The sequence below is a fragment of the Mesitornis unicolor genome, unplaced genomic scaffold, assembly GCF_000695765.1.
Source record: "Mesitornis unicolor isolate BGI_N332 unplaced genomic scaffold, ASM69576v1 scaffold3920, whole genome shotgun sequence".
NCBI lineage: Eukaryota > Metazoa > Chordata > Aves > Mesitornithiformes > Mesitornithidae > Mesitornis > Mesitornis unicolor.
Window position 1 is genome coordinate 10,649 of NW_010160105.1, and position 27,572 is coordinate 38,220.

Here is a 27,572-nt window from a genome sequence, read left to right on the forward strand (position 1 = left end):
TAATAGGTGTCTTCTCTATGCTGGAGCTGTCTTCAGCATCATTAAATTACTGCAATTTGTTGCAAGCTAAGAACATACATATGTTTTTACAACAGCTCAGCTCAGTTCAAATACCGTAACTCATCTGGCAGCAACTGTAAACCACCATAGGATGAGGCTAAGTCCAAAACATGTACCCCTCCAAAACAGCAAGCAACCTCAACATTAGGGGAAAATGGACTGCCAGTTTGATTTCCAGGACTGAATCAGAGAAAATAAAGGTCTGAATCTTTTTATTCCAAATCCAGACCCACCAAGCTGAGTGTTGCTGTGAATTGTGAGCTCTTCTTTATCTAAAACATCACAATCTGCTCTGGAATGGTAACATATCCTTTTAGCATCAGCATTAGGAAGGGCTGCTCTTATGCACCATAAACCATGAAATATGCATGGGAAGCACTGAAGCCAAGCTTGAGGTCCCTTGTTTGGTTGCTTTTGGTTGAATCCAAGACAAGGAGATGCACCAGGTGCATCAAGTGGGTTCAAGAAAGGACCACACTGGAAAAGACTCTTCTTTGGGAGTTCTTATGCTCCTCAAGCAACAAATCCAGAAAGTTATTAGTCATCTGGTCTCACTTTTGCACACTTTTTGTGAAAATAATGGATCTAGCATTGCTTCTCAAACCGAATCCCACTAGAGTTAAAATACTGATCTGTATGAAACTGATTGGAGCCCAAAGAAAGCAGTCACTGAAGCTGCAACTCCACTGCAAATGTTAAATTCCCTTTTCTTATAACCACGATGAGAAATGTCACTGCCTTGATATGCTTTCCTCTCCCATTCCAACCACAGTTGACAGATACCCTGTATGGTGCTCAAGAGGAGGCTGCAGCAATGAGAAGGCTGTGGAAGTTTCCCCTTGGTGGGTCTTTCCCTGCTCTTGCAGTAATTTTGAAATCACCACAAGAAATGCACTGCTATCGTTTTGCTACCACATCGGGTACCTGTTAAACATCACCATTTATTTGTGAGAAGATTATTCTGGTTTCCTCAGCCCCATTTTTCCAGACAGCTGGCTGCCTTGAAGAAGCTAGGAAGAAAGCCCCTCAGGTCAAGGACAGGAACTGCTTGAGAGAGTCCAGCAGGACCACAGAGATGCTGGAGGGAGTGGAGCATCTCCTGCTGAGGAGCAGCTGAGGGAGCTGGGGCTCTTGAGCTTGGAGCAGAGGTTGCACTGTGGGAGCTTTCCAGGTCCCTTCCAACTCCTCATATTCTGTGACTCTGTGTCACTACTCACAGCTCCAGGTGACGGTCACCAAGATCCACAAGTTCTCTTCCTCTGGGAATCTGGTCCATTGTCTCACTTAAAACATCTCATAACTAACAGAGGGTCGGTACTCAGGCAGCTATTCCCAGGTACCCCACTTCACTCCCCTGCTCTAGAGACTGGCACACGCCCTTCATTTGACACAGCATTTTCCAGGTCACAGCTCTGTGCTGTGCTGAGCATTACGTATGGCTCTCTGAGGCACCGCATTACAGCTGAGCTCTGTTACTAGAACTCTTGCTTATTAACTTCACTGCTCTGTTCTGTGTATCACAGCACCAAGCACCCACCAGCGCTGCAGCACCGGGGCCAAGCAGATGGTTTATCATTGCAGATAGGGAAGCCAGAACAGGAGCTCCTGCCAGAGACTGGCAAGCACATATTTACAGCAGCGGCTCGGCTCTTCCTGCTCTCTCAGGAGCTAAAGGCTCTGTCTTAAGTAAATTCACTCACTAAATAATCCACGAGGAACTTTCCAAAATGAGTCGAAACATCACTAACAGGCTGCAATCTGCATCCCTGCGCTGACTGAACAAAACACAGTCGTCGTGGTGCTATTTGGAGAGAGGGCCATATAACTCACCTGCTCCAAAGATCCTTGTAAATAAATGTCCTCTGCAGGCCATACCGTGTCTTGGGAGCTCTCTTCCACTTTCCTGTACATCCTTCGCTTATCCAAGCACATTTTTCTGATAAGCGATTTGCCTTTCAAATCCTATGGGTAAAAAAGGAAACCTATCAAGGTTTAATGTCCACATTTCAGTCCCTCAGCACCTCATGGAGCAGTTTCTGTCTCACTTTTGCACAAGAAGCTGAAGTTATAGCAAGGAAATGCAAAATGAAAACCCAAGATGTTCCTGAAGATCACGTTCTGTCAGAGCAGACCACAAGGAAAAGAGCTGTGACCCAGATAGCACAGAGCACCTAAGGACCTGTAAAGAGAACCAGCAGCGCTCAGAGGAGTTTCATCAAGAGAATGGACAAAAAAGGCACAGATGGTATTAAGGTTATAAACCAACAAGCAAAATGTCTGTAGTTCTTCAAAGACAACATTCCCTCTCGTTAAACAGAGGGGCACAACACTCCCACAGAAAACATTACCATCCTCCTCCGCAGGAGCTGATGTGAAGCACTGGTCATAAGAGCCACTTCAATAAGCAGCAAGTTCCCTGCCTTGTGCCTTCTCCTCACCACACAAATGACATCGCCACCCTTTCGAGAAGCAAACCTCACAGATGCCTTCCATAAACGATGAAGGACAACAGTCCCCACTTCCTAGTTTTACATGTCCTCTCTTTTAAATTCCACAAAGTCCTTCTGCTTCCCAGTCCCTAAACACATCTGGGTAGGCCCTTTCTGGGGCATTACAGAAATTAAACAACTCTGACCCCACAACTAAGTACTTTCCTGAGCAAGGCGTTACCTGACCTGAGCAGGCCCACGCTTGTGCCCTGATGAGCATTGAGCTGCCTGACACTGGTGCTCCATGAGAGACAGGGAAGGACATCACCTCGGGAAGCCTGGGGCTTAATCCAGAGTGAAAGCAAAGAGCTGGCTATTAACCTACGGCACATAAAGCTTATGAGAACGTGGCATGAGGGAGTGAATTGCTTTCCTGGTAATCACTGCTCATTTACCTCTCCCGTGTTTCTGATTATGCTGTGCTGAGACACTGGATGATGGACAAACCCATCCTCCCTTTCTGCTTTCATACTGTTGACCCCTTTGTTTTTCTAAGTTACTCAATCACCCCAAAGTCAAACTTCCAGTTTTCGATGTGGTCTTTGTGTCCTCCCTTCACATACAGTTTACAGGGCTGCTGCCTTTGCTTGTCTCCAGCCAATGGACAAATGCACAGAGAAAACAGGGTTTACTGACAGATCAGTCATCAAGAGAAGGGATTGCAATTCATTACCTGAGCATTACCAGTTTACCAGCTCTAACCCTCGCACCACAGCAGACGCTGCATTTCTGCAGACACGCTCAGGACTTTGAGCAAAGGACTGCCCTGTGCAAGGGTAAGCTGGGTGACAATCCTGTGAGAAAGCAGCAGCGTGTTTGTACTGGTAGCAAAGCATCTCTGTCCCTCGCAGCTGCCCAGTCTGGTGTTTTAAAATTGAAGCAGAAAATATGAGCCTCACACCTCAGGAAAACTCAAAGTGATGGGGAACAACCCTGCAGCTGTGTGCTGTACAAAGCTCCTGCACGCCTCTCTCATCCACCGTCACACCTAGTCCAGGGTTTCATCCTGTGATCACATCTGTGCACGCACACCGCTGTCCTGCTCAGCCTCAGCAGGGCACGTGTGCCTGCTCATAGGGAGACCTGGCAATAACAGGGCTGTGCCCTGCAAAAGGCTTTTAGGATACAGAGTGATAATTCCCAATTGTCGGTGAAGTTTAGTGCACAAACTCATTGTGCACTAAAAATAATCATTACAGATCCTTTCACAGCTTGAACACACGAGTTAAAGATTAAGAGACGCGCACAAAAGCAATGCCACTGGCAGCAATTGAGCATTTGGGGCTTTTTCTTCTTTTAATTACTTTGATCTAGACAAACCACTGTAGGTAATAGATGCCTTACAAAGCATTTGGTTTTTTATAGGTTAATCTGCTTAAAGCAGATGCAGAGTTATTAAAAGACGAATTAGTATTCCTTGTAACAGAAGCCCTAGGTTTTGCACACAGAAGACCGCTCGTCGTCCCGACCTTTTCTTTCCTCTCAAGTAAAGCTGCCTCCATCCCTTGTTTTCATGACCCAGAGGCCGGCACCAAACCCAGCAAGACAGCGCTTTTCTTGCCATACTTCCAGTGCCATCTAGTGCCTCCGGTGCAGAGCGCCAGGTCCCTTTGCCTTAGGAACTTGTCACAGCAGATAGAAAGTCCTGAGGTTCATGTCAAACCTCCATTTTTCATTCGGAAACCAATCTTGGCGATACCAGTATAGATTTATTTTTTTCCCGACTACAGATCAGACTTGCTGTAATGAGGTTTTGCTGTTTTGTAGCCTGAAGTATGAGCTACCCCTCCCGACTGTCTGGGCCGAGCGGTGGTGTCAAACACGGCGACAGTCACATTCGGTGAACGCGAACAGCATTGCTGTTAATCTGGTGTTGGTCAGGACCAAAAGGGAATTAGGTCTCTGGAGGAAAAGAAGCTGCTATACTCAAGCAATAACGTGCGCAGCGTTCATTAGCTGCAGGAATACGACACTGAGAAAACGTGACTGCAGATACAACAAGTGGACTTGGCCTTGTTTTCCTCTTGTACCACTCTGCTCTTTTGCTAGGTACAATTTACATCACTTTTTTGCAGTGAAAAGAAGGGAGAAAACCTGGAGCTGAGCATTCCTGAGGGTATATTGTGGTTTCAGGCTTTCTAGAGATGCATTAACACAACTCCTCCTACCTTGTTAGGTCATCGTAAGTACACAGGGACGGACACAACTTCAAGGAGAAATTACGTAGCCTTTACACTGCTCCCCTGTGGTTTATACCAAGACTGCGGTGGCAGCTGTGGGTGATGTACCCGTGTCTCAGCTCACTGACTTGATCACTTTTTCCTGGTTTTTTTTCCCCTACTGTGAGACTGTAAAACCACACCACACTCAGTACTGCTGATACACAGGAGCAAGGGAAATCCCTTACAAAACGGTATGAAAAACACCCACACACAGTGCGACTACAATCAAAGATAGAGCATCATCACTGTCCTGTGCACTGGAGATCTCTGACACGAAGAATAGAAGAGGCAGCATGCTTAGGGACAGGTTCAAAAGGAAACAGTCACCAGTCCCTGTCCTCCACCATCCCCAGCGCAGAGGTGACAACGGACACACAGAAACACATCCACAGTGGCCTGCTGTCAGAGCACTGCGGTTTTCACACAACTACACAATATGAGGAGCTGGAAGGGACCTGGAAAGCTCCCCCAGTGCAACCCCTCCAGAGCAGGATCACCAGAGCAGTCACACAGGAACACGGCCAGGGCTTTGGGGGTCTCCACACAAGGAGACTCCACAACTTCTCTGGGCAGCCTGGGCCATGCTCCATAACCCTCACACTCACAAAGCTTTTCCTCATCTTCAGCTTGAACCTCCTGTGCTCCAGCTTGGGACCATTGCCCCTTGTCCTGGCATTGGACATCCCAGAGCAGAGCCTGGCTCCTTCCTCCTGACACTGCCCTTTCCCAATGGATCCCCAGGAATGAGGGCACCCCTCAGTCTCCTCTGCTCCAAGCTCCAGAGCCCCAGCTCCCTCAGTCGCTCCTCAGCAGGAGATGCTCCACTCCCTCCAGCATCTCTGTGGCCCTGCTGGACTCTTTCAAGCAGTTCCTGTCCTTCTGGAGCTGAGGGCCCAGCACTGGACACAAGATTGCAGCTGTGGTGTGAGCAGGGCAGAGCAGAGGGGCAGGAGAACCTCTCTGCCCTCCAACCACCCCTTCTCATCCAGCCCAGGATGGCGTTGGCCTTCTTGGCTCAAGGGCACATTGCTGGCTCATGGGCATTGCTGCCACCAACACCCCCAGGTGGCACTGAGCTTTTAATCAGTGTTTTCCCTTGCTAAGGATTTGAGTCTTTGTAGGAAGTTCAGGCAGCACCTCTGCTTCAGGCCTATTGAGCAAGAGTGCTCAGGGCCCCCATATCCCTGTGTCACATCTGCTCTCTAATGAGGAAATCAAGGCATGGAGTGAACCCAGGACACCATGTTAGAAATAAATGCCATACTAAGACAGTCGAGTCTTGTTTAAATCTTCAAACTGCTCCTACTTTGAACATCAGTTACAGTTTTCTGTCCTTTGATGCACTCCAAATCTCCATTCACCACTCACTTAAAGCTCTGCTAAGTGTAGTGACTTTAAATGTCATAAAAATATCCAAGGTTGCACCAGTGCACCATAATCACTTAAAACCAGAACAGCACATTTTGAAAAGTCAATATAGTTTTCTAGGCAAATTCATTATATTCTGCTTTCAGAGCACTGACCCCGACAGAGATAAACCTAAATGGAGAAACTGCAGATCACCAGAAATGTGCAGCGTGCATTTCTCTTTATTTGCAGTAGTAGCACTGGTAATATTGACATGGTACTGAGTTCCTTGCAGTGTTAAAAAAGTGGAAAGGGAGGAAGGGAGGGATCCTTGAGACTATTGACACTGCAATGCCTGACTGTACATGAAAAATCATCATCAAAACGTACCTGACTTCTAGGAGGCTGAGTTCTACAGTGAAGATACAGAAGACTGACATCCACCATTCCCTCTTCACCACATAACACAGGAACAACGCTCACCTCAGTCCTTAGTGCTGCCACTGAGATGTGACCCTGGCAGCGCCCCTGTATGGCACTGGGGAGCGTATGGGGAGGTGAAGAGGTAGGGAAGAAAACACACAGGAAAGACAGCTAAAACACCAGAAGAAAGCTCAGTTGCCTACAGGGTCCTGCTGATGCCTCCTTGCAGAACCCAGTTTGTATCACTTTTATTTATGACAAAAATCAGGTTCCAGTGAGAACCTATTCAGCTTCATTAACCAGAGACTATGGGAAAACCCAGTGAGGTGACAATATTCAGATTCAGCACAAGAGAGAAATCAATTAGCTGTAATACAGAGCTGAAGAGATTGAATTGTACAAAAGATGAAGATTATTGCATTTCACCTGGCTCGGTACTTGCGTGGGAAGGGCAGCAGATGTCTGTGGGTATTGACCGTTTAACAAGTGCAACCAGGGAAGGAGAATGAAGCCAAGGGATGTAAGGAATGTATTTACATTTGTGGTGGGTGGGATTTTCATTGCAGACATCTACTAGATATGTCATTAGGAACAAATTATTTACATCTTTCTCATTACGGCATTTGAAAGGAGCCTCCCGCATGGATTCAGCAAAGAGAAACTTCAATTGGCTTGGAAAGGGGGTACTCGTAGTGGATGTGTCTGTATGAAAGCATCATTTAATCAGAGCACTTTGTCTCTCAAGGTAGAATCACAGGTGCTGCACGAAGGACTCAAGCCACTCCCAAGTAAATACTAGAGCTCAATAAATATGAGACACATTCTGCACTGCTTTTAACCCTAATTGGGAATAAAAGCTGAGCTATGTCCCTCCACCCCTTACACAGATCACAAATGAAAGTAATGAAGCTGTTTCTTTTAAAATCAGTAGCAGAACAGCCTCTACAAAAGAGAAGTGCGAGCCCTCCCACTGTTTTGCCCCAGCACTCAAGTAGAGCAGGTCCCAAAACTAAACAGGACAAAATGCTTATTTGGCCAGGAGATGGGCTGTGTGACCAACAGGGCATTCCCAGCCTCCTCCTCCTGGTACGGCCCTGCTGGATTGAGCAAATTTCCTGTAATGCTGGCAAAATGCTTTTTTTAAGATGAAGCATCAGCTGAGAAGCAAGAAAAAACCTGAAGTTGAAGCATGAAGCAGCAGCCTTGGACTGAGCAGGAAATCGGCAGCTTATGCTGGAGACATTGTGCATCTCCACAGGTCTCTGCACCGAGACACCAGCGTGCGCCTGTCACGAAATCACACCAAAACGGCTACATGCACAAGTAACGAGCTCAAATGAGCTTTAATCTGCAACTGAGATTAAGCAGACAAAATTTCATTCACCAAACAACGTCACACTGACATTTAACAATCACAGGTTGGATATGCTGGCTGGGAATATCACCAGACACAGCTGAGGTAAGAATTCTCATGGTTTAGGCTCAATGATCCCAAATGCGCACTCACTCACCTAAAAGGGAGGGCTCTCCATCTCCAGAAGTTACCTTAAATGACGTCCAAATTCAAGGGGAGAGTCCCCGGCTGCAGCCCCGCTGCTCTGAGGAGAACCATCTCAAATGAGCCCACAGCGGGGGCCATCGATACCCCAGTCAAATCTGATGTCAGTACATGGTCGTGTCAACCCCCATGGGCTGAGGACGCCGGATTCCCGCCTTTGGCTGAGGAGCCCAGATTCCCGCCTTTGGCTGAGGACCCCGGATTCCCGCCTTTGGCTGAGGACCCCGGATTCCCGCCTTTGGCCCCATGGTGTGGGTGGCCCGGGGGTGGCCAGGAGCCGTGAGGGCGGGCAGGGCTGGAGCTGTCAGGGCCTGAAACTTGAGCACTGTTTTTGTGGGGTCTTTCTCAGGTCTTTGGCAGCGTGGGTGCATCTGCCACAGCGCCTCACCACCACCACTTTGTGCTCCCAGAGCAGTCACATCAGAGGGGAATACGGACACCCCAAACAGAATTTGCTGTTCGCCATTGCCACATGCTCCTTCAAATGACCCCTTCACTCTGCATAATCAAGAGTAGCAGCTCCTGTGCCATCCCAGATTGGCTGATGTAGGTGAAGCTTCCCAAAACCTGGGAGGGAGGGTGGCAGTAACAAAGATTTTCCCTTTTCTTACAGCTCTGCAGAACCCTTCTCCTCCAGGAGCAGGAAAACACGGCCAGCACTGTGGAATTTCTCCTCCCATTTTAAAGTTGAACCCTTAAAAGTTTGGGAAGGGGAAGAAAGCACATTTGAACCTAGATTCAAATGGCTATTCAGAGTAAAGACGCCTCATTTAAACTGTAGAAGACTAGCTGTGCAGCACTGAGTTTCCATATTTCAGCTCAGTCTCAAAAGACCTCAGTACTCAGCAGTTCTGTGTGACTGGCCCTTAGATAGTTTCATTTCCTCAACTAAATTCAAAACCACCCCAAACTAGACCAAAACCACCCCAAACTAGACCAAAACCACCCCAAACTAGACCAAAACCACCCCAAACTAGACCAAAACCACCCCAAACTAGACCAAAACCACCCCAAACTAGACCAAAACCACCCCAAACTAGACCAAAACCACCCCACACAAGACAAAAACCACCCCAAACTAGACCAAAACCACCCCAAACTAGACCAAAACCACCCCAAACTAGACCAAAACCACCCCAAACTAGACCAAAACCACCCCAAACTAGACCAAAACCACCCCAAACTAGACAGATTTCTATTGACTGCTATAAAAAACCCAAACCTCTTATCACCAGCACAAGTTCTAATGCATCATATGGGGTCTGAGCTATTTGTTAATGAGGACTGCTTGGCAATTCAGACCAACTCTTCTGACTCAATTAAGCCAATGTCAAGCGTATTTATGGCACGATGGAAATAAACCAATCTCAGTGTGAAAACTGTCAGCTTTCTTCCTGGAGAAAACCAAGAGCCATTCACAGCAGCATTCTGCACAAATAAAGGGGTTTTAAGAGGTTTATTTGCCCATTTGGAACGATTAGTATTTAAAATCGGCAACATAAATCCACCCCTCAGCGGAAGACCTGACAGCTTGTTATTGCCAAACGTATTGCAGCCTGCTGAAGGGTGAAGAATTACAGACGTACAAAGATCAATAACATCACATCGCCATTAAATCACTGTGTTCGCAACAGTTTAATCCTCTAACATTATAAATTAAGATTAGAAAAAAATAAAAATCAACACTTTCAGTGATGAAATACATTGTGCTCAGCACACAACGCAACAGTACAGGTTATTACACTAGTGCATTAAAATGTTAAAAAACCCTGGCCGTCTCCTTTGGGACGACTGTGTCATTGCTGATCTTCTGACACAAACCTACCAGGAGAGCTCCACGAAAATCCATCACAGCTAAAACAAGATTATTTTGAGAACCACTTCTCCTAGACTCATATTAGCTGAATATGAGGACATAAAATCAGATTCCTTCACATCTGGAGTGACCAGTGACGTTCCTTCTGAAATCAAGCAGTCAATGAACAGATCTGCATCCACATTTCAACCACCAAATGAAAACAAAGTGGAAAAATGGCTTTCATTTTTCACCCAGTTAAGTCAAAAAGTTACTTAGTATTTGGAAGCCTACCACAAGAGTATTAAAGTGTAGTGGTTTGGACCATTTTTCAAGGGTACTGGCATGATTCGCAAGCAATGAATAGCAATTATCAGTGCAATAGCTAAAAGAGAAAACATTTTTACTTATTAGGGACAAAATTTGGAGCTCTCTTCTCCTAAAGCCAACGTGGAGCTCTCTTCTCCTAAAGCCAACGTGGAGCTCTCTTCTCCTAAAGCCAACGTGGAGCTCTCTTCTCCTAAAGCCAACGTGGAGCTCTCTTCTCCTAAAGCCAACGTGGAGCTCTCTTCTCCTAAAGCCAACGTGGAGCTCTCTTCTCCTAAAGCCAACGTGGAAGATAACCTTTGTAATAAGAATCATTACAGGATAATTTTTATTTTAACTCTATATCAGATGACAACTTTGAAGTTAAGCTCTCTTCTCCTAAAGCCAACTTGGAAGATAACCTTTGTAATAAGAATCATTACAGGATAATTTTTATTTTAACTCTATATCAGATGACAACTTTGAAGTTAATACCTACTGGAATCAGCCTTCAAAATGAAGTGGATCAGAGTAATAATCAGTATAATTTGAAGCACACTGCAAACCTGTTTCTCAAGGTAAGGTACTGCGTGCTACAGATAGCCTCATACAGCTATCAGTGCCCTGTCGAGTCTGTGGAAACACTGTCAATTAAATAGGGTGTGAATGTGAACAGTAAACAGAGGCAGGAGCAGGTTTCCTTATGGCACAGATATCTTCATTAAACTGACCAACCGCGGAGAAAAAATTCAGAAGCCAACTATTTTTTTTAAAAGATTTTCTTCTATACCAAGATGTGACAGCATCCATACCTCCTCTGCACTGCAGTAATCATAATTATCATAATCTAACAATTATCATCATAATCTAAAGAAAACTGTTAGGCTTTAATTATTTTCTGCTCCAAACTTTCGATCCACCCGAAGTGAGACAGAGCTGCCCAGGTTTCTAGGAGGAAAAGGGCAGTATTTCCAGTGCGACCTTACACAAACACACTGCTTGCCAGCACCCATCCATGGGGTGAAGTTTTCATTCTTTGCACTGTGCAAAAAGCCCCACAGGGCTCTCATTAAACTGCATGTTACGGCACCTCTTCAATGTTTTCATTGGAAAAAGGAGGTAGTTGAGACATAAGGCACATCCTGCACTGCTTGATCAGCCACGGGCACATTTCCATTTCCACTGAAAACACAACCAGTTTTAAGGCTGGCAATGGAGGTTGGAAGAAGTAACCACATGCACTTGGAGTACTGTAGTGTCTAACCCCAGACTGCAGCAGAAAAACAGACAACATTGGGTGTTTTTGCTATCGAATAACTAGGTACTTCCTCCTAATGCAATTTGAGAATGACAGACCTACAGCAGTATGGGGTCACTGGCTCATAAGGCTTACTGGCATTGTATTATGTCTTTTGGAGTGAAAGGAACGGACACAGTCATGTAAGTGTTAAAAATGCAGCTTGAGATGCCCCTGTCTTCTGTTAACTTCTAAAGCGATCTTGAAAGTGAGCTGGGAAGTTAAGATGTTGTTATTAAAAGAGATTTAAACGCAGAGGGTTTGTTTTTATCATTACCTTCAACTAAAATTTACCCCCCAAAGGGCAAAAATCCCATAGCAACCAGGGGATAAAGTTCTGTTGATACCTACTCAAGTAAACCGTTAACAAGTAACAAGGACAGAATTCAGACTCATTGCCAACAGATCAATCTCCCCGTAGCATTAAGTTGTCCTCCAAGTTTGAACTGGCTCTCATTCCAAGCGAGATGAAAACGGGGCTCTCCAGATGCAAAAGCCACCTCAGCTGGCTTCCACGTGGAAGTTGTCAAACTGTGCAAACTCGAACGAGCGAGTCCCAATTGCGGCCCAGCCGTTTCTTGGTTTAGAAATGGTGACGTTCTCCCAGAGGGGATAACCATTTAGCAGTCCTGAGGCTGAAGTGCCCTGTCAGAAAAAGCAAAGGCAGTTAGCTTTGTAGAGTGCAGTGATTGGGTGCTGACAGCGAGCCTGCTCGCATGGGAGCAGAGTCAAAGCAGAAAGATGAAGTCAACTTCCAACTCATTTTCACACATTTTCCATGCAGAAGTGCTTCTAAATACTGCACAGAATCCTCCAGTGGCTATCACCTCTGTGAAACGGATCTAATGCCTCTGCAGTGAACAGATAAAAGGCCTATCCGCCCCCAGCTCATCGCCTTGCAAACTCAGTGGAGACTCAAACTGGCTTTCCTCTTCCAGCAGTGTCAGGCTCCCTCAAACAGCCCAAATGCCTCCAGGGGTTCTGCAAGAATAGCATTACCTGGAACCACAAACGGTTCTTTTGGGCTGTGGTACACCTGGCACTCATTCTGCAGAACTTGGTGACAGACACAAGGAAAGAGAGATGTATTTTAGTCATTAAGCTGAGAGGAGGAGGGGCAGAACCTCCAAATACCATAAAATTAAAAACATTTTCAGTGAAAGTCACAACTTTTCTTACCAGTGTTCCACTAAACAATATTTAGGAAGAAAAGTACTTCTGATTACTTGTATTTATTAATCTGAAACACCACTACAAATACAGGTGAAAGCAAAGAATGTCTTTCAAGGAGTCAGTCTTATTCTTAAAGAGAGCTCTGCACTCTGCTCATTACAGCAAAGGCACGTTTGGTACAAAATACCAAAGTATGGAAGTCTGTGGCATCTTCATTTTAAAACTACCACCAGTGTTTTGTGGTTTACAAGATTTATTTTCATCTCCAGCACCTCATTCAGGTTAGCAAGTGTCTTGGCCCAGTTTACAGATGGCATCACTCACAAATGTGGGGGTACAGAAGCCAAAACCAAACTACTCCCATTGCAGCGAATGCCTCAGGTACGAGCATCCCTTTGCCTCCCAGTGCGAGAGCACAAAAGGCAAAACACAGCTCCTTATATACTTGAAGTAGAGTCTGGGACCTTCCTTCCCAAGTGACTGTGGCCAAAAGTGGGGACAAGAGGGCAATGTGGCCAGGCTTCTCATTAAGTGGCCCACTTTCAGAGCACCACTATGACAAGAGGAAAGGAGGAGGACAGCTCATCTGAGCTCCCCAGTCTTTAAGCAGCTCCACATACAAGGCCTCAAAAGGGAGTTGGTGGGAGCCAGATTTGCTGCACAGACCAGTTCAGTAGTGCACACATCTGCAGAACAGGTCATGACATTTTCATTGGATTAAACAAAAGTTTTGCCTCTAGCCCCTTCCATCTCCAGCTTTCAGCTCCTCTTTCCCATTATGTTCTATGGCCTCTCCAGTTTCCCAAGAACTCTTTAAAAATATGGGCAGCAGGACTTGGTATGGTATTTTAATATTGGTTTAAAATAGCAGAGATATTATTTGTGGTTTAGTCAAGGCAAACTAATGCAAGTAGACATAAACAGCATAGCAGAGTTCTGTCTACACCCTTTGGGACTGAACTATAACTGGTTTTCTGGGGTTTTTTGTGTCTGTGTCCTTACCTGGATGTTGAGAGTAAGTGTGTGCCATGCGTTGTCCCGGACGCCAGAAAGGCCTTTCATTAATACTTCTTTTCCACCTGCAGAACATGCAATAGGTTAGCAGAGCGTTACTTCAGTCCCCTGCTGAGGCTGATGGATAAATCCCAACCCAAAAGGAAAGTAACACCCATTTTTTTAGAGGTGTTCAGGACTGACTGTACCAGCTCCGACTGCAACACAACCCTGGACTCTACATTAGCAGTGCATCCTCCTGTTTTGCCAGGCGTGTTTTATAACTGAAACCTCCGATGCTCTTGGGAATCTGGCCAGAGCGAAAGATTCGCTGTGTTGACAGTGTGGGTTTATGAAGTGTGACAGTAGCCGTTGCTCGGCTTGTTCTGCAGATCTCTCTGCTTTTGTTATGGGGCTTTTTTACATCAAATGAGTTGTCACATCATCCTGCTGCTTAGTTCTAGCCAAAATTTAAGTTAAGCAAAAACAGAGTGTGACTGACACCTGGATGGAAGACCTGAAAATAATTAAAGTGCTACAAGTAGAGCCTTCAAAGATGCAGGAGTCTTGGCTGCGCGTTAATTGAACATTCAGGCTGCCTTCCAGAAAAATATAAAGATCATTGAAATTAGCTGTACAGAAAAAAATTACCATCTTGTGTAACAAGTGCCTCAGTCTGAAATAATGAGGTGGTTCATCAGAATCCTCTCATTTCAGCTAGGAAAATTTGTTTCTGACAGCCTGAGCTAAGCATGGCTGTATTTTTACACACACAAGTTGTTGTGGAGGTAGACATTGCAAAGCTTCCCTAGGGAGCACCCATATGCTAAGAGAAGCCAAGGTAAAGCCTTCCTTACACTACCCATCCATGGTAAAAAAGGAGGGGAGGTGGATTAAAAACATAAGAATACGAGCACTGAGAAACTACAGCTACCAAACAGGAGGCTATTTTTAAGGTCTGGTACAGTGTGAAACAGGTCATTATAGGCTGTCTTCATATTAGATACACTGCAGATCTGGATGCTGCACTTCACTCATCTGGAACTATGGGAAATTTTAATTTCCACTCATGAAGTGACAGGAAATGCACTTAAACAAAACCTGCCAATATTTGAAAGCAAATTAAAAAGGACTTTGAGCTATTGGAGTATTATGATACATATGCTTTCATTTGCCTGTCAAGTGCTCTGTAGATGAGCACGTATGAATGTTAGCATCAGAAACAGAACGTGCTCTCACTCCTCTGAGCCAGACTAACAGCAGAACCATAACTTTTGGAAACAGGCCGCTTACCATCATCACCTAAGCCAGGTGTATGCACATGGGCTTGCACTGCTCTACAAGACAGGTCACTGCATGTCAAGCAGGATTTTCTTTTGAGGTGTAGCGTAAAAACAGAGATTAAATCTTTTTGTAATTTAATAGTGTATCAGAGTATCCACGGAAAGTAAAAATAATTACATTTCTGAGTATAAAATGGGTTTTGTCAGCAGAAAATGTATAATCCAGAAAGCTGAGAAAGAGGTTGAAAGAGTCCAGCAGGGCCACAGAGATGCTGGAGGGAGTGGAGCATCTCCTGCTGAGGAGCGGCTGAGGGAGCTGGGGCTCTTGAGCTTGGAGCAGAGGAGACTGAGGGGTGCCCTCATTCCTGGGGATCCATTGGGAAAGGGCAGTGTCAGGAGGAAGGAGCCAGGCTCTGCTCTGGGATGGCCAATGCCAGGACAAGGGGCAATGGTCCCAAGCTGGAGCACAGGAGGTTCAGTTCAAGCTGAAGATGAGGCCAAAGTTTGTGAGTGTGAGGGTGGCAGAGCATGGCCCAGGCTGCCCAGAGAGGTTGTGGAGTCTCCTTGTGTGCAGACACCCAAAGCCCTGGCCGTGTTCCTGTGTGACTGCTCTGGTGATCCTGCTGTGGCAGGGGTTGCACTGGGGGAGCTTTCCAGGGCCCTTCCAGCTCCTGACATGCTGGGATTCTGTGAGACCGAGAGGCAGACCACTCAGCAGCCTTCACATGTGAAATGTGGCCATCATTAGAGCACAACAGGTTCCGTTCATAGTGAGGGCAGCTGACTTACAAAATCCGAATTTTGGTTGTTTTTATCAAGGTTATCAAATGACATCTTCATGTGTCAGCATCCGCTTTAGAAAAGAGCTGCTTACCCAGGTCACCGGTGACTCTGTAGGTGCCATCTGCGAAAACCCAGAAGAAAACTCCTTTGGTCTGTCGAACGTATATGCCGCCGTTGTCGACTCTTCCCGCGATAAACACGCCCCCATCACGCTGTTTTTCGATGTAGATGTCACAATTGATGGTCATGTTTACCCTAGAAGAGAAGTTTGGTGTTTTAGCAAGCAAGGAATCATTTTTTGGAGCAGGCGTTAGATGAGTATTCTCTGTGTAGTACAGCAACCTCTTTGAGGAAAGGTTTAGCAATCCCAAATGCTGGGGGCAAGATGTACAGCGCTTGCCTAGATCGGTTGTTTCCCACCTGGGAGTCCATCAATTTTCTTAGGAAGAGCAATTCTGCCCAGAAACCAACAGCAAGACATCATGTATTGTAAGCAACTTCCAATTAATTATTTAAAAACAATGGAAACGACCAAAAAACCCACACAGGTTTGCATCTCCACAGAAAAGCTTTCAGGTCTGCAAAATGAAAAGTTGCTTTTAGCGAAGTAAATCAAACCCAAGATTCACAGTCACAGGACCACATCTGCTAAAGTTTGCTAACTTCTCTAGATTTGTAATACCATTTTGCCCAAAAGCCAAGAGAAACCTTTTTTTTAAACAAAATGTCGAAACAGGTTGAAGTTATTTTGTTTTCCTGCGGTGAAACTTCAGGAAAGCACCATGTTATACTGATCATGTAAAGGAGAATAAGCAAAAAAATACCAAAACAATCCGATGGCACCTAGAAAACTCCTATATACAACTTCCCCACCCCAAAGCTGCACTACAGGCCTCTTAGCAACAAAAATTAGAACCATTCTTTACCTCTGTTAATGTAGGTTCATATTAACAACCTACATCACATCCCTGAAAGCACTTGCAATATGGGTACAGCCACAAAGTTGCATTTTTAGGAGGCTTCTAATGATCTATAATTATTTATGGAATGCAAAAAGACTGACATCAGCTCAGCTGGTAACTAAATCATAAAGAATGGTTATTTTAGCAATTCTTCTCCCCACCTCTTCCATGATAGGAAGAACAACCTGAGATTTCACTCTAAGTGATGCTAAAGTATCAGATTTCTAGATACACATTCATTACACAAGCCAGATTTCTTTCTTGCCTCCCTAGATATGGCTTAAGCCATTATAAAGAGACTGGAAGCAAAGCAGAATGAGTTAAACAGGAATACTTTCAGGAGACAGCAAGGTTCAATAAAACCATCAGAGCAAAACACAAATTCAGGAGTAGAAACAAAAAGCTTTCACAAGCACAAGATTAAAACCCAAACTAAAACCAACTGAATAATCTTGAAATGCCATCATAATAAATTTCCACTGATGACTGAGGTCAAATATCCCACAGAGAAATTCAGTGCAAGTTCGGTTCAGTATTTCAACACCATGCACTAATGGTTAAAAACATCTACCCAGGACAAGATGAGGTGAAGCCAACAAATCAGAAGGCCTGAAGTTGAAGGCTCTCATTACAGATCAGTGAAACTTGAATCATCAGCAAGTGAGTTACCAGGTTCTTTCCCAAGTAATTTTTAAGTTTAAATAAACATTATGCTAGAATACGCTGCTTGATTCCGTATTACCATCATTAGAGCTCCCAGAAAGAACTGCGATCGTAACAGTACTCTTACCAAACCAGTAAATGTGTCACATTTACCCAGAAATAAACCTGGTGTAAGCAGTTGAAACAAACCCACGCAATTCCAGGAACTGCTCAGGAGATGGCAGCATGCACCAATTGGAACTGAATTAACTCCCGGACTACTTCAGTGAGGTGAGACCAGGCAAATCGCTAAAAATCGAGCAAGGCAACTCAAAACTAAGTCATTTCAATTTCTCCCATTTAAAAAAATTACTGAAACTCAGTGCACACTTTGAATTAGTATTTTTGACTTGGTCTTTCTAGTACACCAACCCAGACCTAGTACTCTGAGAAAACAGCTTGAAGAAGTAATTAAAAATCTCAGGACAGTGCAGCAGTGAGCCAAGCTACAAAGAGATGTGGTGGACTCTGCCATCCTTGGATGCTTTTAAGACTCATTTAGACGAAGGCACAGTTGGCCTCTTAAGAGTTGGCAGCAGCCCCGAGCAGGGCTCAATGACTCTTAGAAGCCCCTTTAAGTCATCATCCCTACCTGTCTACAGAGTTTGAACACAAAAGCCCTCTGTCCAGGAGAAATGAGGCTTGAGGCAGATGAACCGAGGACATTTCCCCAGGTGTCACTAGAAATCACGCTCACGTACCACTGGAAGTTGCCGATGATGCTGATGGTCTGGTCTGCATCAGAAGCCCAAGTGATGGGTCGCTGAACCACCACCTGGCGGAGCGTGAAGACGTGGTCTCCTGGATCAGAAGCATTGATGAAGTACTCAAACACACCTGTCTGATCTGCAAAGTTTGGGGCTTCGCTGAAAGGTGGATTACCTGTTCAAAAACAAAGCACAGATCAACACCAAAACGTTGTTTTTCTTGTGTGTGCTCTTGCTTTCAGAAGTTTCCCCTGAAAATCTTCTCCAGAATTGTGACTTTATCAAAGACAGTCTCCAAAAGTGAAGTTTTGGGAGCTGGAAGGCGATTGCAAACACATGAACAAAGTAAACTAAAACAAAGTACATTTTCTTCCCTATCTTCCTTCCAAAAATTACTTCACTATAGCTATGATTTGCATCACGAATTTTAAAACTGTTCGTGACCACCCAGGTAAGACACAGAATTAAACACACCTCATTGCAAGTGCAGTATACACTAGAAGTGTAAATAAATATAAAACACACACTCAGACTCCCCAAACAACACAACTGTGACTGCTTTTCTACAATAGGGCTGTATGTGTGAATTATGTTTTCAGGTAAGAGAATCCTGACTTACGAATGTTGAAATCGTCTTTGTAATTTGAAGGAAAGGGCTGAGGTGGTGGAGGCTCTGGGCAAGCACATTTCTTCCCTGTCTTGAGTGTGGTTAAAGTGTAGACTTCATCCACATCCAGATCTAACGAAAAGCTTCCCTTCCACACCTGGAAGTAAAGAAAGCTCAAGCTGCAGAAATCAGACAAGTAAGTAACAAAACACCCAAGTTCCTGAATTAAAAGAGATCTTCTCAAGTCCTGATTTAAGGCAAAAATCTTGTAATCTTTACTCCGTATTTAATATCTCCAAGCTATTTTGAAAACCCCTTTCCTCCAAACTCTTTATCACCTTCAGATAAGCTTGGATATAGCTAATAATATCACAGTCAAACAGAGCTAATAAAACATGCCCTAATTATGTCCTTTAGGCATGAAAGACCAGGAGTTCCAGCAAACGGGGAAGGAACACCTGGAGGTACAGAGAAGTGTAATTAAAACTGATGGACTTACCTTGATAGGGTGAAGCTGCTGGAAAAGACTCGAGTTTCCAGATTCAAAACCAAGTCTCGAATGCCACACTTGAAGGGTTTCCACCTTATACTGCAATGAAACAAGATAGAATTTAAAAAAAACGACCCAAAACCTGGAATATTCCCCTCAAGAAACAGCCACATCCCTTTGATACAACCTCTCTGCCTAGGAGCAACCAGGCTGAAATAATCTCCTGCTAATTTTGCTTTTAACTTCTGCAATGCTCTGGCACACTGACTGCAATAGTTGCACATTTTAATCATACCCAAGTTCTACATTTTTTGTAGTTACCCACACAAACAACAAAGCAAGCAACCTACATTTTGCTTTGGATAAGCTGTCTGATGTACAGCTCCCCTTGAGGGCAGTATCACAACTGACGCCCAACTACTTTTCTTAAGCAAACGATTTTATCGCCAAAAGCATCGTCCAAACCATCTCCTCTTAAATGAAGGGAGCCTAATGCCACCAAAAATCAACTTCCAAATAAGGAAACACTTTCAGCTTCTCAGAAGCTTCATCCAAATCAGCCAACAAGTATTCACTCCAGTTTACACTGTGAAATCGTAACAGAATCCAGAACTGGTTGATTCTCAGAATCTCTCTCCATAGGATGGAGCAACATAACCTACAGTACACAGTATATAACTGCAGTCACTCCCCTGGAAAGGAGCTGCTAACAGCTAGAAAGGTCATGGCCGTGCTGGCTGGTCAAGCCACGGCAGCACATCAGAGCACCCAGCTTTGGAAGAAATCCTGAAATAAAACTCAATTACATTTCTGTTCTGGGGAATTTCTCCAAGATACAGGTGATTAGAGTGGGAAGCAGTAATTCTACAAATTATGACATTACATCTCATGGTAGAAGCAGAACTAGCATGCTTATAACTCTGCCAGGTGTGTAACAGCCTCTAGTGTTGCAGGTGAAGAGCTCCAACTTCTTGTTAACTGCTGATATCATCTTGTGTGTCTTTGATTATGGATAGCAATTCGTTTCACAACACTGATGATGAGGATCAAGATCTACTCACAAAGGACCCTTTCAGGTAGAAAGTTGCTCGCTGAGGTTCCACGCTGAAATGAGGCAGCGGAGGCCTGATACACTGAGAGTGATTGTGGGTCTGCAGAAAATAAACATAAGAGAAGGAACATACATCACTGGGATGCATCCCATGGCAATGGTCATGAAAAACATACAGCACAATCTGAAATTAAGAAAGCAACATAAGATCAATCTGCAACTCTTTATTTCACTGTTATCTTAATGGTAACTGCAGTTATACTAGCTTAATAATTCTGAATACTGCTTAAAACAAGCACACGATTTAATTTCCTCCCAGAGAGTGTCATCACATTAAAGCTAATTTGCAACATAAAGATAACACACACATTGGTCTCTGGGAAGATTCAGCTATTCCAAGTTGACAGAGAAAAGCAGACCCCTAGTGGTCTCACTAACAAATCTACAAGCACCAAAGAAGATATTCACAGACAGAACTACATACACCAAAACCAGATTTTCCAGAACACCTCCTTTATCTTTGTTGTTCACTGGACTCGCTGATGCACATACCATGGTTTCAATGATGATGGTGAGGTTTCCTAGGCCGTCTGTCAGAGCCACAAAACTGCCACCTCCTTTTAAGTGTCCATCCACTTGCAAGTACGTCCAGCCCGGCTGAGTAAACTGCGTTGTGTGTGCTGGGACAAAACAGAGCACAGATCAGAAGAAAACAACTGAGTCTTAATAAAAATAACCCCATTTGTGGTCTAGATTCAAGTACTCTCATACATTCTTACACAAGAAAAATTTGATTTGGGGAAGTAACAGAACTTCCAAATGTACTTCTATGTAAGAAGATTAAAGATCTGTACTAAGGCATAAGTAGCTAAAGTACATCAGACAAATACTTAAATTACAGCAATTTACATTATTTTACACCACTGTATAAGTCAATCATGTACATTCAACACAAGTTTTGATCAGTTCAGGTTTTCCTAAATCTCTATTTAAAAAAAAAACAACAACACAAACCAAACCAAACAAACAGCAAACAAACATAAACAAAGAAGAAACAGTTGAGCCAGAGAAAGCACAGATGGGCATCGCCACCAGGAGTAACTAAAGTGATGAATGAAAGCATTTGCCTTGTTCCTCCTTTATGGTGCTGCATTTGCTACGTGCTGAACTGAACTGGGGCAAATAGAGCAAAATACTACAGGACCAGGGAGCAGCCAGTGAATCCGTGTGTCCATGGACATTGCAGGACAAGGAAATGCTGACTTACACCAGCCAAGCAGCCAAAGCAGGTACAAATACAGACGTTCCTGGTTCCGTTTGCTCCATCTGAGAGGTATCAAATGTCTGCTTAAGAATTTAAGGAAAAAACAAGAAGAGGGAAAGGAACCAGGGAAGCACACTGACCTTTATGGGCAATTCAGGTCAACATACTGTAACGGTAACAGCTAGAAAAGGCAGGAGTTTATTCATTTCTGCTGTATCTAATGGTTAAGTATTAAGATTTCCCTTGCTACCAGATCTTTCTGCTTTCTATTGAAAGGAGCTTGATGATTTTCTTTTTATTTTTTAAAGAATTCACAAAACTTCCCCCAAAACTAATTTAATTTTGGTACAAAAAATAATATAACTAAAAAACCACCAAATAAACAAAGTTATGCAGTTATGCTCTGTGTTAGAGACCCAAACTTTTACCTACAAACTTCTTACCTGTGATCCAGATAGGAGCTTCTACTCTGTAGTGGCCACTCCAAGGCTCCTGTGCTGTCATTAACCCACACCGACCAAAGGGCAGCTCCTCATAGTAACTGGCCACCAAGTTCCACGCAATGGTTCTGGAAGGAAAACAGGTTTGCTTTCTCCATTGCTATGGACAGTGTTACAATCATTTTGTACAAGAAATTACTCCTCTTTTTTTCCAGCAATGAACAGAAGTTCAAGGCAAAACAAAAAATAATCTTTCCAGGTAAAGGAGAAAGAAAATGCAACACGGGAGAGGAAGAAATCAAATCAAACCCAGTGTGGAGAACCTCTTACAAAACTGATGATACATGCTCTGGCAACCATAAAAAGTTGCACATTAAAGGAAACAAATATGGAGTCTTTAACCCTCAGTATACACTTCCTGTTTTGAAGGGGAAAAATTAAGTTATGAAGGTTTACAGCTTCTTGGTGGGGTGATTTGGGGGGTTTGGTTGGTGGCGGTGCTACCCAGCCGTCCTCCAGGGGCCGTTGTCAGGACATGGACAAGGGTGAATTGCTTCAGCTCTTCTGATTTGGTCTTCAGTGAAAATCATTTGCTAGGACTTTAAACTTCAGACCTGTGCCCTGTAAGCATGGCAGTGCAGTTGAATAAAGCAGTTACAAAGCAAAAGCTGGCACAGTGCTCTGCGACTGCAGGCAGATGAGTGCAAAGGCCTCGCATTGTCAAGTCACCGCCACACATTTATCAGGCTATACGTGCATTTCAGAAGAGATCCTGAAATCCTACCAGAACTGCTCACAAAACAAACAACTCTTGAACTGTCAACTCCACACCTTGCTCACATTGAACTTGTTCTGCAGGGTTTCCAACTTAGAGAAGGAATGCAGGGAACTCGAGTTCAAGGGAAACAAGCTCAGCAGAAAGATAAGCTGCCTTTCACCAGGAAGGCTCTCTGCAATATAACAGCCAAGATAACCTCAGTACTGGATACACTGACCTGGAACTATTCCACAGTAATTTCTAAACGCAACACACAGGCCTGGCTGTCAGGCTGCTAAACAAATGGGGCTGTGCTCTGTTTCAAGCAATTCAGACAAATGTTTCTCTCTGTTGCTCCAAAATGAAGCTACACAAACACTAAAAGCTTTGAAGAATTTTGCTTACGCCTTGATGCCTAGATTTTCGTTAATCAGATTTTATTTTCCTTTCAGAACAGCAGCTGCTGCACTGGAAACAATGAAATATGTTTTCTGTTCTCTTCTAGAGCTGCAAGGTACATCATTTCCCAACAAACAGAATGGCTTTCTTCCATTTTTCAGTTTGGGAAGAAAATGTGCCAGAAACAGCAAAAGTATCAAAAGACTACAGCACGTTTTAGCATGGACTCTGAGAAGAACTTGCATGGAAAAACCAGATGATGACATCTGCACCTACTGCTTTTAACTGCAGACAAACAACCTGCTAAAAAACCTGACAAAAAGACAGGTAAGTTAGCTTTACTGTTATTTACCTCCAGTGTTTTTCATGTTGAATTCTTCTTTAATTCTTCTTAAGAACATTCTCTTTTTAACAAATACCATCAAGAGTCTCAAAGCCACCTGAACTCAGCTGCATTGGATACTGTGGAACAGTAACTCAAGAAATACATTAAAACCTGTGGGACTTCTACCCCAGAAAGAGGTGAGGACTTCATACCTCAATAGATTTGAATCCAGAGTGACAGTGGAGTTTCAGTTTACCTACACTACCTTAACCACAGCAGATGGATGTTAAATAGCACCTGAAACAACTCACACAATATCAGGAGCTGGAAGGGACCTGGAAAGCTCCCCCAGTGCAACCCCTGCCACAGCAGGATCACCAGAGCAGTCACACAGGAACCCGGCCAGGGCTTTGGGTGTCTCCACACAAGGAGACTCCACAACCTCTCTGGGCAGCCTGGGCCATGCTCCAGAACCCTCACACTCACAAAGTTTGGCCTCATCTTCAGCTTGAACCTCCTGTGCTCCAGCTTGGGACCATTGCCCCTTGTCCTGGCATTGGACATCCCAGAGCAGAGCCTGGCTCCTTCCTCCTGACACTGCCCTTTCCCAGTGGATCCCCAGGAATGAGGGCACCCCTCAGTCTCCTCTGCTCCAAGCTCAAGAGCCCCAGCTCCCTCAGCCGCTCCTCAGCAGGAGATGCTCCACTCCCTCCAGCATCTCATCTCTGTGGCCCTGCTGGACTCTTTCAAGCAGTTCCTGTCCTTCTGGAGCTGAGGGCCCAGCACTGGACACAAGATTGCAGCTGTGGTGTGAGCAGGGCAGAGCAGAGGGGCAGGAGAACCTCTCTGCCCTACACCCACCCCTTCTCATCCAGCCCAGGATGGCGTTGGCCTTCTTGGCTCAAGGGCACATTGCTGCCTCATGGGCATTGCTGCCACCAACACCCCAGGTCCTTTCCAGCGACTCGTACCCAAGCCTGTAGCAACTCCTGTGTGTGAAGCTGTGCACTGCTGCTGCCTTTCACAACACTTACGAGGTCATGTTTCCATTCACATAGTTCTGGTTCAGGATCCGAGCCCAGCAGCCCGCACCAACTTCATCGTTGAAAGTGCTGTAATCCTCTGAAGCCCACAGCTTCTTCTCGGTTAGTAAGGCATTCGGCACCGTTTTTGTTCCAGGATAGTGAGCCCTACACAATATTGTAAAAACAAAGAGCACTTATCACAAAAAGAAAAATCAAAGCCTGGAAGTACAAACAGCAGCAATCATTCCCTTCTTCCAAACTAAAATGAGAAACAAACTTTCTTTATAATAAATATTAATGGAACAGAAGAAAACGGAACAAGAGAGAGCTAGAACACTCCATTGCTTCCTGTGTTTGCATCAGCAGATTATTTCTTCTGATACATGCCAGCACGTAAGTAAACTTAGTTTTAAATATGCTATTTCTGCAGCTTGCTAATGCAAAGCTTTATCCTGAAGTTAAGCTTGAAGAGTTTCAAAACTCCCATGTGCTCAACAGAGGAAATGCATGGTACCTTATACTATGTTACACAAAACCATCAATAATTCTAAAATCAACAGTAAGATACAGTACTCAGCATTATTCTAAGAACTTAATTGCATGAATGTCTTGGGACCTAAACATGACCTTTTAATAAACCCAGGTTTCAAAAGAGCGTGCTAATTGGACTGCAAAAGTTACAGAAAACAGCAGAAACCCACAATGAAAGCTCATTTCTATCCGAGATCCTCCTTAGTGTGAGCAGAGATCTTTTCTCCCAAATGACAATCATCCCCAATGATACCCAGTCACAACAGTGGTTCACTGTGCCAAGTAATTCTTACTGAAATCAAAACCTTGCAGAAAACCGGGTCTTGATTCTCCCCTCACTTAGCAGACATTGAACACACCAAACACACACTACAGGGAAACTGGCAGTACTGGAAATGAAGGCAGAAGTATTTCCTTGAAACTTGACAAATGGATAAGTCTGTGACAGGAACACATGAAATACCAGGTTTTCTAGGCTGGCTGTTGGGGTTTTTTATTTCCCCTCTGCTGGACAAGGGGCAATTTCCCAGTGTTGCTGTTGTTCATACATAGGTCCACCAATGACAGTATAACAGATACCAGGGATTTTAGTTACATCCTTCTCTGCTGGTTAAGATCACTGGGTGTTTCCCAGCCAAGGGGAAATAAATCTAAGTATCACCTGACTACCAAGCAGATTTTTCTCACGGCATTTTTTGCCTTGCAAAGACAAAGCAAAGAAGGAATAATTTGGCTTTCTACACTCCATATACTAAAAAGTGGTTTCTTAAATATCAGGAGTCAACATCCCCACCAAATGCAAGCTGGACTTAACAAAAAGGACTTAAAGGGACAGAGAGGGGTGTTATAGAGAGTTCTATAGAGTTACAGAGCTCTACTTTCCTGCACTAAGACTGAGGGTCATCACAGAGTATGAGGAGTTGGAAGTCATCTTTATTTGCATAAGAGGGCAGAGAAATGACGCCATGCAGAGACACTAAAGCTATGGAAATAAACTGGAAACAATAAAAATTATAAACAGGATTGAAGTGACAGGGAAAACAAACAGGGTCCAGAGGCAGACTCCTTCAGTGCAGCTTTACTGACAGCTCTGCTCCACTTAAAGCCCACACTCCCACTCTGTCCCATGGGTATGCAATCCGATAAAACAGTTGAGAAATGCATCCTTCTTCTCTGCTTTTATGTGCAATTTCTCTTACTGAACACAACTTACACTGTATTTGCTTTTCACTTACGCTGCTGTTAACCAACGGGTTTTATTTTCATTAATATCTAAATTAGTCCTATAAAAGTGGGACATGACTGAGGACTGTGTAACTCCTACTCCATAAGAAAACTCACTTTAAAAATAGATATCTAAGTACATCAATCTTTTGAAAAACCACAACTTTCAATAGCACTAGAGCATATACTTCAAAAATACCCATCCAAATGCACAAAATCAACATCTGCTATCAGACTACACTGCAGGCTACCACACTCAGTATGTGCCGAGTTGAACTCTATGTGACTTAGATTGTTGAACTCCGATTTATATCTCAAGGAAACACTAGATCATGCTACAGCCCTTTCAGCAGTGGAAACCATCTTTTTACCCCACTGGAAATGAAAACTCCTACGAAAGAGCTACTACACTCCAGTTACTGTCAGGAAATAACTGGTCCACTGGAGGACCACTGCCATTCGGAGAGACTGGAGTAAGTGGATTGATGTCTCAGGAGAAAGCACAGACTTCTAAACACCTGCTTGTCTTGCTGCCTGAAAAGATGAGCTCAAGTGGAATTTAGGCATCGTTCCTATAGATGGGATGCTGCAAAGGCAGGGGGATTTTGGATTCCCTGCTCCAAATGTCAGACACTGCAACAGAAGAGTGTTTAAAGAGAGGAAAAAGTGATGTCTGTCATGAAAGGGGGAAAAAGAATGGGTCTAGGAATGGAATTAGAACCAGATGGCTGGTGCATCATCAGGGTCTAGCTGTTAGGAGTGGTAATGAAGTATTTAAAAAATACTAACTATGATGAGATTGTGTTTTATACACCAGATGAAGCAGCAGCACAACTCCAACGGGAAAAAAAAATACACAGTTGCTTGAGCAAGGCAGCTAAACTAAATCAGACAGATTAGGAAAGTAACATTAATTAAGAAAAACGCTTCCACCTATGGATTGCAAAAGCTGCTTTGCAAAATTACCCACAGTGACTTCATTTGGATAACTCAGTTTAAAAAAACTTCATGTTACCTTTTGATCTGCATACAGCAGTGCTCCCAAGGACAAATCAAGATAGAAATAGCAGGTTTTTCCACCATTTTTCCTCTTACGCTTCAGTACAAGGCTGTAGAAATCACAGCAACCTTTAAAAAGGTCAGCCTATACAATACCATCACTACAATGAAGCTTTGCAGGAAATCACTGCCTATGAAAACCTCAACATCTGGTTCCCAAAAACACCTCTAGAAAACAGAAGTCATCAGCTACCACCACCGCCATCTCATGCTGTATCAGCACACGGGCCTTGGGGGGACTCAGGACAGGTTGAATCCCCACTACCACGGTCACCACATCCAGACTGCGCTGTGCAGTGT

At 44.2% G+C, this 27,572-nt stretch overlaps 1 protein-coding gene across 1 annotated transcript in view; it reads right to left on the bottom strand.

Annotated features, from left to right (window-relative positions):
- Window positions 1-11,998: 11,998 nt before the first annotated feature.
- GALC (galactosylceramidase) overlaps window positions 11,999-27,572 on the bottom strand; it is a 33,538-nt gene continuing 17,964 nt past the window's right edge. The window contains exons 8-17 of the mRNA XM_010188762.1: window positions 24,468-24,623; window positions 21,956-22,080; window positions 20,801-20,928; window positions 20,259-20,348; window positions 19,207-19,296; window positions 18,720-18,864; window positions 18,095-18,275; window positions 15,821-15,984; window positions 13,673-13,749; window positions 11,999-12,142 (exon numbers count right to left, since the gene is read on the bottom strand). Coding sequence (XP_010187064.1) covers window positions 11,999-12,142; window positions 13,673-13,749; window positions 15,821-15,984; window positions 18,095-18,275; window positions 18,720-18,864; window positions 19,207-19,296; window positions 20,259-20,348; window positions 20,801-20,928; window positions 21,956-22,080; window positions 24,468-24,623 — 1,300 coding nt within the window. The remainder of the gene's footprint in view (window positions 12,143-13,672; window positions 13,750-15,820; window positions 15,985-18,094; window positions 18,276-18,719; window positions 18,865-19,206; window positions 19,297-20,258; window positions 20,349-20,800; window positions 20,929-21,955; window positions 22,081-24,467; window positions 24,624-27,572) is intronic.